This window comes from Etheostoma spectabile, chromosome 9, assembly GCF_008692095.1.
Source record: "Etheostoma spectabile isolate EspeVRDwgs_2016 chromosome 9, UIUC_Espe_1.0, whole genome shotgun sequence".
NCBI classification, from domain to species: Eukaryota; Metazoa; Chordata; class Actinopteri; order Perciformes; family Percidae; genus Etheostoma; species Etheostoma spectabile.
The window spans coordinates 3,822,680-3,835,499 of record NC_045741.1 but is presented as its reverse complement, the minus strand read 5'-3'; the positions used below and the strand labels follow the sequence as shown (position 1 = coordinate 3,835,499).

Here is a 12,820-nt window from a genome sequence, read left to right as displayed (position 1 = left end):
TATTATATATTTAAGTACTTTAAAACGTTAATATAGTGTTAAAATTAAATCAATTTCAATTTTTAAAAAACCCATAAAAGAGCCTTTCTTTGATTCCTTTTTCAGTTTTTTAAGAATTGGTTTAGGAATCAGAATTGTTTTAAAAGTACCGGTTCAGCATCGGAAAAATCCGGTACCCAACCCTACTTCCATGGCAACATAACAAATTGTTATTGTTCAATCTCCCAGCCTTAATGAGTGTGTTTTTACTCCCATCTTCCGACAAAATGGAGTGGCTGTTTGCATTTTAACGTACATAGTTTGGCAACCTTTGTCTCTAAAGCATGGGGAAAACAACAAGAAGGTTTATTTGTTGAATATATATGTCATATTTGTTGCTATTCTGGTATCTTGTCCCTTGCTTTAATTACTGGTGTCAGGTAGGCGTATGTGGGCTGGGCATATTATCTTTTATACAATAATAAAATATTCACTCATTCAATCCAGTACTGTGTGTGTGTGTGTGTGTGTTTGTGTTTGTGTGTGTGTGTGGGTGTGTGGCAGGCGGCGGCGTCCTCCTGGTGGAAGCCATGCTGTTTGAGAACAGACGAGGGCCCGTCATGGCTCAGATCTTCTCCCTCAACATGCTGGTGCAAACCGAGGGCCGGGAGCGCCCCCCATCCGAGTACATCCGCATCCTCAACCAGACCGGCTTCCGCAACGTTCAGGTGTGCCGGACCGGCAAGTCCTACGACGCCATCCTGGCCATCAGATGAGCTCGGGACAGTCCAGAGGCGCCCCTCAAAGTCTGGGGGAAGTAAAGAAAGGTGATCTGGAACTTTCAAGGCCTTGAAAAGGTTTGGAGGTGGACATAATACATGTTAGACTCTGAAAGTAAGCTCTCAGTGCACATGGATCCCCAGTAGGGCTGCACAATTAATCGCAATTTTATTGAAATCTCAAAATTGACTACTACAATATACAAATCTCGGGGGGGGGGGTTTAGTCCACAGACTAAAAACAAAACCTCTTTGGTTAGGACAGATGTTCGCCAAAATCACACTATAACAATTTTAATATTGTAAAAAAATATAATATCATAAAAATGAGAATAATGATACAAGAATGATAATGTCTTCTAACATTGTGAATCATTTCGCAATGGCAATATCAGTCAATATAATGGCAATTATATATTTTTCTTATATGGTGCAGCCCTACTCCCCATTTATGTGTGTGTGATATTTCAGACTTTTTTTTTTTTTAATATCATAGCAATACAAACATTCATCAGATTAAAGGTAGCATACTGCTGGAACATTTTTGTGATGAATACTTGCCTCTATGGGTAATATATTTCTGCTCCTTTGAAAAAAAAATAATAATAAAAAATAAAAAAATAAAATACAATCAATTCAGGTTAAAGGAATAATTTGACATTTTGGGAAATACTCCTAATATCTTTTTGTTTTTCTTTTTGCTAAAAGAGCAATACCACTCATGTCTGTATGCTAAATATGAAGCCACAGCCAGCAGTCAGTCTGTTAGCTTAGCTTAGCTTAAAGACTGGAAACAGGTGGAAACCGCTAGCCTGAATAACATGTAATGTTATTACAAAGGAACCAATACAATATTTGGTATTTGATCATTATAATTTTTTTTTTTTTTTATGAATTGTGGTACGTTTACAGGCTGGGCTTTTTAGGCTGGCCCTATGTTGTTTTTGTACTTTGTTTCTCTTTTATTGACATGCTCAGAAATACCAAAATCTATTCAGTATTTGCAGTCATATCTTTTTGAATATCAGCCGTTCACAACCTATCACACATAGCAGAATCAAACAGAAAGTAGTGACGGGTATGATATCAGATGAGAGTTTATCATTGGTGACAGTATTTCTTTGAAATCCTGGAGTGTGTATTCCGAAAAAAATGCTAAACCAGTTATTGACAGATTTGGGATAGCTTTTTTTAAATGAATATTCAGCCATAATATTGGGGTCAGTTTGCACACTGTTGAAAGAAGTCTTCCCAAAATATCTTCGTTGATTATTTTTTTCAAACTTATTTTTGAAGTCAATAACACCAAAAGAAACAACACCAACCCTGTTGTCACAAACCATGTACATATCTCTACATACTTTGTGCATATTGTCCGTGAACGGTAAAAACATCCATAAAAAGAAAAAGAAGGGAGGCAAACCAACCGCCATGTTCATAATTTCAAAGAATATGTAATCCATGTTGTCCGTCTTGCAAAGCATAAATCATTTCTTAGTCTTAGAAGAAACTCCAGTGTATGCTGTAGTGTAGGTAGATAGAACTTGTTATGCAGTAAAAAAAATATGCTGCTTTAGAAAATACAGACTTTTGTGTATGTTGTGATGTTGTGGGACTGTGTTCCTATCTTTCCTGTGATGAGTTCAGGTTCCAGCATGTAAACCGGACTCTGCAGAACAAACCTCCGTTTACCTCCATCATTCCTCCACTGGTGTTAAAAAGTTCTCTTTATTTTTTTATTTTTGGACCTTCTAGCTGAATGGAAATCACTTGTTGTTTTTATGAACTGTTATTATTGGTGTTTATTGCATTTCAACAGCTCATGCTTACAACAGAAAGTAATTTACATCCTCTCAGCTCTAAATAAGTACTGAAAATGTCACATATTGAATATTTATTACAGACCAATATAATCAGAATCAGATTTATTGGCCAGGTTAGTGCAAACAAAGAAATAATTTGACCCCGCTTAACTATTAAATTCCAACACTCCCTTACATAGGCTCCGATTTATGTTTTTCTCCGTGGGTGCTCATGGGTGCATCGCCCTTAGAAACAAAAGTAGTCAAAAAATGTTTGCATTTCCGAACCTTAGGAAATGGACAGCACACACACACGCCTATTAACTCGAGAATAAAGCTATCTTTCTATTCAGGACAGCGCCACTTCTCACATATACAGATAGGAGCGATGACAAGTTTAACTGACATGTAACCCCAATCAGCTTCGTGGGATATCAAGAATCAATACCACCTGTCTGGTAGCCTAGCAACACAACCAATCACAATATGACGCTCCACCAACTGCAACCTTTCATTTTAAGTGAATGTAGCCGGTAAATACTGTTACTTATACAGTATAACAATACAAAAGAATTTACTAAAAATATACAATAACAATTGAAGAGAGTGAAGGAATAGTGCAATATCAGTATAGTCTGAGATTTAAGATTTAAATATAAATATAGTGCAAGGCAGTTCAGCACAATGGTGGAATATTCATAACATTTATGTAATTGGAACAGGTGCATTTTCCTTTTTTGTGATTTGCCCATGTGATACAGATAAGGAGCCTATGCAAAATGTCATGATAGAAACATTTTTAATATTATATATATATATATATATATATATATATATCTCAGCACACAGTTGTGTAAGCTTGTTTCCTGTCCTCTGATAATTCCACGTGTGGGCAGCATGCATCCTGCAGATAACTCCCAGACATACACTACATCTACTTAGTTATTTCTAAATAGTTCATTCAATAAAACAAAAAATATATTTAAAAGCAACGTGCATGTGGATGATGGATTTTGACAAAGCAGCTGTCTTTCTATTGGTGCCGGGGTTTTTTATGTCATGTAACTGCTGTAACATTGGTTTGTTAAAGGACAATTTACAAACAATGACATATTCCATCTTTTTTATGTATTTCAATGCTAACAATAAAGAAGTAAATACACCCGGAAGTATGCATATGACATCAGTTTTTCCAAATATATTTCCATTATAGCATATGTTTAGGGGATGATTTGCTTAAGAGTATCGCTGTCCATATGTAATGTACTGTAGTCTGTAAGGTTGAATTGTCTTAACTTGTAGCTTTGTAAGAAAATTGGATGTCAAAGGGTTAATAAAACATTTCTGGAATTTCCTTTGAATGATAAATCCCCTTTTATTTTAGCTTTTAATCATGTAGTAAAGCAGTAAAATCAATAATGGAATAACTACATTACGGGACTTTAACTTGCAGCTAATCATTTTTGTATTTGCGTGTTTATTTGCACAGGTTAGAAATGACATAAAAATAATTCAATGGGAGAAGAACAGCTCAAAATGTTTCTCCTCCTGTGATATATACTATTTATTATATTAAATATAAATAGTTTCTTGAAACAAACTAGCCAGGGTTGCAGATTGTCTTTTACGGGAAATGGTCTACTATGTCTTGTGTCATTTTCTAACTAAATATAGGCTATTTCCTTCTTTTAAATTCTAGTTGTTGGTGTTCTGTCTCTTTAAGACATAGTGTACTTTGCATTTACAGTGTGGTACTTTACATAAAAGGAGTCAATGGGACAGCTGCGTCATGCACACTTATAACAACAATGTTCACGTTATTCGTTTGTTAATTTTAATTTTAATCAAGAACATTAATATTACAAAACAAAAATGGGATAATGGGTTATCATCACATAACATATGTTAGATAAAAACGTGTCAGTAATAAAATAAAAAATAAAATAAATTGCAGGGGACATTTGAGGATGCATACTATGGAAAATGCACATATATGAAATTATATTTGGGCGGCTGTGGCTCAGTGGTAGAGCGGTTGCCTGCCAATCGGAAGGTTGGTGGTTCGATCCCCGCCCCTGCAGTCATTGTCGAAGTGTCCTTGGGCAAGACACTGAACCCCGAGTTGCCCCCGGTGCTGCGCATCGGAGTGTGAATGTGTGTGAGTGTTTATCTGATGAGCAGGTGGCACCTTGTACGGCAGCCCCGGCCACAGTGTATGAATGTGTGTGAATGGTGAATGTTCCCTGTAGATGTAAAAGCGCTTTGAGCAGTTGTTAAGACTGGAAAAGCGCTATATAAATACAGCACATTTACATTTACATATTTATAAGCCACATACCAGGGTATTACTTATTATTTATAATACATACTTATAATTAAGTTATAACAAAAAAATCTTTAAATTTTTGCTGTAGTTATATGGCTTTCTGACGAATTTCAATGATTTGACAGTATTTTATTTTAGTAATAATGGAATTAGGCTTTCTGTTTTTCCACTTACAAATATGGATATGTTTCGTTCCCATATGAATTACTGTATCCATTTAAGAAGATATGTGGCTGTTAAGATTTTCCATATAAAATAAGACATTACGCTGAATATGGGAATACTGAGATTGGAAACATAGTGAAACATATTTTCCAGCATTAATAGCTGCAGGATTATTAGTTCTGGCCCCGGTTGGGGGTTCTGCTGCCCTCCAGCGGCGCAAAGGCGCAGCTCCAGCCCGGCTGGGTAACCTCCTCCCCGGCCGCCGCTCTGTGTTTGTGTATGTGGAATGCGGGTCAAGCGGAACTCACGGCTGTGCGCTTCACATCAAACTCAAAACACCGGCTTTCATCGGCCTGACGTGCTCTGTATGTACCCAATTTATTTTCAAATATACACTGGTTTAATTCGTGTCCATATCTAACAGAATGTTCTTAACGGGCTATTTGAACGAGTTAATATTTCTAGTATGGTCGCAACAGCAGTCCACTAGGAAAACGCGACATCGTCATTTAAAATGGCGCCAAAGGTTAACCTCAGCCAGTGGATTGCTGGTAAATCTACAACACTGTCTACCTTGCTGCTGGTTAGCAACACAAATAGCACAACAACACTATCGTATTAGTTAATTTGCAGCGTTCACGAATGTATTCGCATTGATTTAAAGTAGTTTGAATCAATTATTGACCCTTAACCTTTGACAGATAGGTGGCTGGGGACTGATTGATAATACGAGAGCTGCATGTAAGCAGCGCTGGCTAATGCTAAATGCCAACTACATTACATACGTGTAGCCCCCAGCTAACAAGCTAGCCAGTGTTGCTAATGCTGCATTCAAGGGAGGTCGAAAGAATCGAACAAATTTACTTCAGACTGCGAAAATTCACGTCAATGCCCTCTCAACTCGGAACAACAACTCAAAAAGTCGGCGAAAGTTTTGCGTAACAGGATTTACCGAGTTGTCGTGACATTACGCAGTAACAAGGCGGACAAAAGTAATTGTGAGGTTAATGGTAAGACTTTTTATTTTAATTCAGTTTTGCTCACCTGGACTTCATGATGGAGGTTAGCGTTAATTTGCAATATGGTATTAGGTTGTTGTAACCGGTTGTTAAAGTAAGGGTCTCCACGTAGGGTGACATATTAGTTTGAAAAGTTGTTCATCAGCATTAACCCTAATAACAAGTCAATAATATGTTTCTGTGGATTTAGGAAACTACTTCCTAACGGGGTAGTGGGAAAATCCGAGGAGCACATGATGGCAGCATAATCACCAACGTCAGCTAAATGTAGCTAATGTGCAGAGTAGAAAACATGTATTTAAGCATAAACTCTTCTTGAACCAGTCTCTGTTTCAATTTTTTTTTTGCAGAAGGTAAACGGGAGTAGCGGAACATTATGAAAAAAACAAAACAGTTATCATAAACATTTCCACTCGATGGTGTGGGTGGGCCCCCATGTTGCATAATAACGGTTGTGGGGAGATTAGCGCTGGCTAACGTTAGCCACCTAGCATTTGCAGTGTGATTTAAATAATGCAACGCTATGTGGTTTGATTTAAAGCAATTAAGTTCATGTCGTAAAAACACAATATTGCCTTGCGCGTGTTACCATGTTGCCGGGTAACCACCAGCTAGTTTAGCCTGCGAGCTAAAGTTAGCCGTTAATGTTACTTTCTGTTGCATGTTTGCTGGAAGAAGGGGCGTAGCTATCATGCTGTTAGCCTAGCCAGCTAAATTGGGGCTATCACCTTTTCCCCCTTGTGCATACTATCAGCTATCCCTGAGATACTTCCACCTGTCGGGAGTTTTAGAGCCCCTGCTTATCATGCAAGCTAAATTCGTAGCACCGTAAATGGCGTTGTTTCCTGTCTGTGTTGCATGTGGTTACTTCTTGTTATCATCGCTGAACAGTGACTGTGGTATGTGGCTAATGTTCTAGACATCCTTAGCTGCAGGGTTGGTTTGCTGTCAGAGCAACAAGGAAACGGTGGAAAAGTGAAATTGTTATATAAAACTAACTTTACTGTTTTTCTCTGATATCGACCTGCTTTTATCCATTTTTATGGTCTGGAGTCTTGTTGATACATGAGCTTTAAGTTTTCAGAATTGTATGCAATTTCAAGTTTGTGTCTACAATGTAGAAAAATCTGTAATACAGGATTTTTTGGGATGTCCAGTTTGTAAAACTGCAACTTCAAATATATAAGTATTAAAAAACTTTCATCAGTCACTATTGTGTTACATCCTTCAGTAATAGTTAGTGATATTTATTTCAATGAAAAAAAACGAGATTACAGTTTTTATTAGAAAAGAATCTAGAAATGCGTAACAAAACAACATTAGTTATTTGTGTTCTCACTAAAGGAATATGATGACAATTTGTTTTATTGCCAGATCAGAGGAACATCAAAATATATGAAACTTCTGATAAATACAATGTATAACAATACAAAGTCAAGATTTGAAACTTAAAGTCCTTTGAACAAAAACACAACAACAAAAAATAATCAGTGTTGCCAACAGAGACGTTGTAGAGCGCCCTCTGGTGGTTGGACTATAGATAAATGATTCTGATGAATGAATATTTTGAAAAAACTTATTTTTTTTATCTGTTATTATAAATGCTGATACCGATGCTTAATCTTTGCCGCCGATATATCAGTTGGGCTCTACTTTATGTTGGCACATTAACGGTCTTCAGCAGCAGTGTGAGTACTCCACTGTGTCATGAGTATGCTTTTATACATGATGGAAACTAACTCATTTGTATAGGTGTAACTCTGCATTAATTCCATGCCCTCTAAACTTGATTCTGTGTTAACTTGCTCATTAAGTATGTCAGTGATTAAGTAGATTAGGTGCGAACATTGTGCTATAGCATCTTGTCAGACTTTATTCCCTAAATGTTCATATCAAAGCTGTGTATCTTGTGGCTTGTCATCAGTCCCCTTCTGTAACTTAACCTCCTGCCTGGTTTGTGTTAAGCGTACCTACGGCAGAGCTCCGCAGACAGACGACGATGAAGAGAAGCAGGCACCCCAGCAGCAGTGATGACTCAGACAATGGAAGTAAGCAAAATATTGTTTCTGCTGACTCGTTCTTACCATGTCCAAATATAGATCTGAATGAGGTCAATCTCTCTGCTGCTTTCCTTGATTTGTTGCACAGGAAATGGCAAATTGTATCTGTAAAGACCGCAAATTGTAATTATTGAGATAATGATGAAGATAGTGTTTCATTATTGTTGTTCCTTTTTTTTGTTTTCATATGTAAACGTCACATCTTTTTGTCAGCCAAGTACATTTTCTAGCCATTACAAATGCCATTTCTATTCATTTCATGTTGGCTTTACGTTTTCTCTGTCAAGGTAGTTGTCCCTTCCCTGAAAATGTATCTTTCATCTTGTTACTGTCAGTGTCAGTAAATGTGTACTTCATGTTCAGCAAGGAAATCAAGACAGAGAAAAGGAAAGAAGGGCGGCAGATGGACAAAGATTAAGGAAAAGAGAAAGAAGACCTACAGTCTGAGAGACAGGAGACAGAATAGGGACACTTGGACGTTTAACGACATCCTGGCAGGTCAGACAGACAGACAGGCTTGAATGTGACATCAGCGAACAAATTCAGAAACATGTTGTAGCGTTTGTGTCATCCTTCGCAAACTCTCAGATGGGTGGGGTTCTACCACGTTGTATAAAATGTTGTGGTAAGTTGTTAATTGTGGAAAGCCAAAGTGTAGATGCTTCCATGTGATTGTTTGGGTTTCCATGTTATCCAATCCATCTGATGTGCCATCTGCTATAACAACAAACCCAAAGCTCTTACAGAAAATTGCTTTTAGCCAAGGTCTGATTCAGGGTTTTGTTAGGGAAACAATCTTTTAGGAATTTCAGTTTCAACATGTAAAGAGAATAAAGGCTTTGCTGAGAAATCCAAAACCTTCTGCATAATGTGTGGTTGTTTATTAAAGCATCAGAAACAGAACAAGAAGAAACGAGACATTTAACACCCTGTTGTGTTCCTCCAGGTAATTCCACCTGCTGGTCCCAACATTCATCACAGCCCAGGAGGGGGACCGGGCAGAAACCCTCCGAGGTGCGTCTGGCTGAGCTCTTAACCACGTTTTAGGATGATAAGAATTTAATGGACATGTATATAAGCCATAATTCATGAACTATCTTCGGCTCTTATGTTTTAGTTCATTTTCTTTTAATTTTTCATTTGTATTGACTCATGAAAAATCACACTACAAACATGATTTAAGGAACAAATTAATATTAATACAAGTCTTTATTTGTCACATTCATTAGTGCAATCTTCCACGTTGTACAGTGTACTGCTCTTATCTAGTGTACAGTCTGTGGACTTGGTCTCTGCATGCCGCTGTACACGCCCTCTGACCACCAGCCAATCCGATAAAAACAAAACGGGGACTCAGACCTAAGTAGGATCGTGATTGGCTGGGTTATGTCTGGCTATATGTAGTGGTAGATTTGTTTTTAATTTTTTTTTTTTAGTTTTTATAATGTATTATTTGAGCTTTAGGATGATTGATGTATAAGTTGTTTCAGATGAAATCATTAATGCTGATAAACCAGTGTTGGGGCTGTATGACTACTGAAGAGAATATGGGATGGTCTGTCAGAAACGACAAAATACACAGGCTATAATTATTCACTGTTGCATCTAGGGCTGCACAAAATATGTATAGTTTTTTTTTAAATTGTCATCGCAATATCAACTGGCGCAATAACCACTCCATATTGCCAAAGACACTCAGAGATTCTTTGTGTGTAGTTGAAAGAAAATATCAGCAGAAAACTGCACTATAAGACATTGTTATTTTCATGGTTGTGCTTTTTATGTTCAATGTTTAATTTGTTCAATAAAAGAATCTTACAAATTTCATTTAGTTTGTTTTAAATCCAACCAACAGTTTGTTGTATTTTAGCAGAATACTGAAATCAGCAAAACTGAGTACACTTTAAAATGTTTTTATTTATCCCAAGTAATAGCTGTAATTTGATGAACAATGTTATTGCATATTTTCCTCCAATCCTGCAGCCCTACTTACAGTGAAGTGTACTGACTTTTGTTTTCATGCGCTTGTCGCAGGTTTTCAGGACTGACCTGATTACCGCCATGAAGGTGCATGACTCGTACCAGCTGAACCCGGAGGACTACTACATCCTGGCCGACCCGTGGAGGCAGGAGTGGGAGAAGGGCGTCCAGGTCCCCGTCAGCCCCCAGTCCATCCCGCAGCCTGTCGCCAGGTAGGATTGGGCATCCAGAACCCGTTCCTACTTTGAATCGTTTCAGAAATTACGATTCCAGTGGAATAGTTTCTTTATTGGAATTGTTTGGAGGATTTGGTTTCAAATCCAATCATCATCTCCATATTTAACATGCGCAAATGTTGGTTTCCGTAGCAACCAGGCGCTTGTTGTGTTACAGCCTTGGAGCACAGTAAGCTGCGCTCAAAGTGTGGATTTATTTTACGTTGAAAAAGCTCTGGAAAACTGCAACCCACCAATGCATCAAAATAAAACTTACCTCTTATTTGTAAAATAAGCATGTGACCCGTTTCAACCCCACCCCCCAAAGAATCAAATATCAATAACAACCGGAATCGAAATGAAGAATCGCAATTGGTCAGAATAGTTCAAATCCAAACGATGCCCAACCCTAGGTAGGACAAAAGAAAAGGCAACTTCGAGACCAAAAAAGTCAGTCTTGACCCTGGTCCAGTCCACAAGTGGGAATGTAGGAGAACTGAGATGTCACTGCTTTGTGTAAAGACTGCTGCTTGTGTTACAGTTGGCTTATTAAAAAGCCTGTTTCTTTAGGGAGCCATTGTTTTCTTTCTATTTGATGTGATTGGCTTATAGTCAGACAGTTGTGTTTTTCGGCAAGCACAACATTAGATAGCAGTTGGAAACCAAACCTGTATGCATGGACATGTAGAGTTTAAGTTGTCTGCTGGTATTGTTGTTGGCCCCCTATTGTATCAATCACCAAAGGAAAATTTTGACTGGCATTTGGACCATTTTAGGTGAAAATTGTGCAGCTTGATATCAGATGGCAAGTCTTTAAAAACCTTCAAATGCTTATTCATTTATGACTGACTCACTGAGGAAAAGGTAACAGCCAGATAATTCCTAATGTCTTGTCATGGACAAATTTGCTCTTTGGTTGATTAATAATTGTATAGCACAAAAATGAAGAAAAAAATGGATGAATGTTTGTTTTTTGTGATTATCTCTTTTTCCTTTTTTTTTTAAAGACCCAGACATTTGTTCTTGCACCAATTGTTGAGATTTTGTTAAAAATCACAGCAAAGTATTTGTGGAAGCCTAAATTATGCTAAAATGCTGCTCATTTAACACACAACACAAACGTGTTTCGCTATGTTTATAAAAGTTCAATGTAGGGATTAGAAAATGGATGGATGGATAATTGAAAGTACCATACTGTAAATGCAGGACAGTAAACTGACACGTATACTGGCACCTCTACAGGGTGCTGGCTGAGAAAGGAAAGGAGGTCATGTTCATCAGGCCAAAGAAGTTGATCCGGACGTCTGGCACCGAGGCGCTGGGCTACGTGGACATCCGGACGCTGGCGGAGGGGATGTGCCGCTACGACCTGAACGAGGAAGACGTGGCCTGGCTGCAGACGGCCAACGAGGAGTTTGCAGAGATGGGTGAGTCCCAAAACACATGTTGGTGCTCAGTTCAGACCAAAGATCCTGAACCGGTCCATCTCAGCTCAACTCGAACCAGCTGATGGTGCGGCTGTGACTTAGTTGGTCAAGTCTAGCTAGCGAGCTAGCGAGTGTATGAAGAGAGGGAGCGCCTAGGACAAAGCCGTGAATCAGAGAAATAAAACGTGTTTTTGCTGATTCATCACTGGAAATGTAACTGTAGCAGGCATCTCACTATCCCTAACGTTGTCCACATTCATATTTAGAACCAACAAATTATATATTTAGCAACAAAAAACCTAGACGTCGGCATTAGGACGGAAGTACAAAGAGTCATTGCTATGGAGATGATACACCGTCTCGGTGTGACCTGGCAGGTTTTAGAAAGGAAAAGTCCAAAGTATCAGATTTCTTACTTTCACCCTCTCCGCTTCGCTTCATCTTCTCCTCCAGCTGGAGACTCTGCTTATACAACAGGGTTTGAGTTTTCATTTTGGGCTGCTCGTGTTGCTTCGGCTGTGTCTTTGTTTAGATGCACGTTGTTGTCTACAGTTGAGCTCTGTCTTTGGTGTCTTTTCAGTTTGATGACACATAGAGTAACCTTTTATATTAGTGCTATCAAATGATTCAAATATTTAATCGCGATTAATCACATTAACGTCATATTTAACTTGCAATTAATCACACATTTTTGTCTATTCTAAGTGTCCCTTGATGTCTTTTTGTCTCATTATTTTGTTTCATTTTAATGCTCTTATCAACACGGAGAAGTGGATTGGCTCGCTTTGTGCTAATGTTTTTTATTGAAAACAACATAGGTGTATAGCCTACTGTAGTGTTCAAGACCCCCCACCCCCGTCAGCATATAGCCCACTGTAGTGTTCAATTTCACACTGACATTCTCACTTGGAGCAAATAATCTCTCACACAATGTAAAAGGATGAAATACACACTTTGACAATTGGGGGGGGGATATTTGGCAACTTTTAAAAAGTAAACCATCCAGAATCTTATTGGTGTCCATTTTGGCGTCTCGCTCTCGCCATCCACTCAAAACGTAACGTTACT

The 12,820-nt window shown here is 38.2% G+C and overlaps 2 protein-coding genes across 9 annotated transcripts in view; both read left to right on the top strand.

Annotated features, from left to right (window-relative positions):
* asmt2 (acetylserotonin O-methyltransferase 2) overlaps nucleotides 1-3,663 on the top strand; it is a 14,445-nt gene extending 10,782 nt beyond the window's left edge. Inside the window, exon 9 of the mRNA XM_032526523.1 lies at nucleotides 544-3,663. Coding sequence (XP_032382414.1) covers nucleotides 544-755 — 212 coding nt within the window. The 3' untranslated portion in view covers nucleotides 756-3,663. The remainder of the gene's footprint in view (nucleotides 1-543) is intronic.
* Nucleotides 3,664-5,248: 1,585 nt separating this feature from the next.
* jade1 (jade family PHD finger 1) overlaps nucleotides 5,249-12,820 on the top strand; it is a 16,292-nt gene continuing 8,720 nt past the window's right edge. For 2 of the 8 annotated variants that reach the window (XM_032526513.1, XM_032526508.1), the window contains exons 1-6: nucleotides 5,249-5,416; nucleotides 8,036-8,118; nucleotides 8,494-8,628; nucleotides 9,077-9,144; nucleotides 10,165-10,322; nucleotides 11,568-11,752. In XM_032526513.1, the coding sequence (XP_032382404.1) occupies nucleotides 8,070-8,118; nucleotides 8,494-8,628; nucleotides 9,077-9,144; nucleotides 10,165-10,322; nucleotides 11,568-11,752 (595 nt within the window). In that variant the 5' untranslated portion in view covers nucleotides 5,249-5,416; nucleotides 8,036-8,069. Of the gene's footprint in view, nucleotides 5,417-5,508; nucleotides 6,062-6,440; nucleotides 6,970-7,597; nucleotides 7,759-8,035; nucleotides 8,119-8,493; nucleotides 8,629-9,076; nucleotides 9,145-10,164; nucleotides 10,323-11,567; nucleotides 11,753-12,820 lie in introns of those variants that run through there. The other 6 variants (XM_032526509.1, XM_032526510.1, XM_032526511.1 and 3 more) reach the window with 6 other exon arrangements.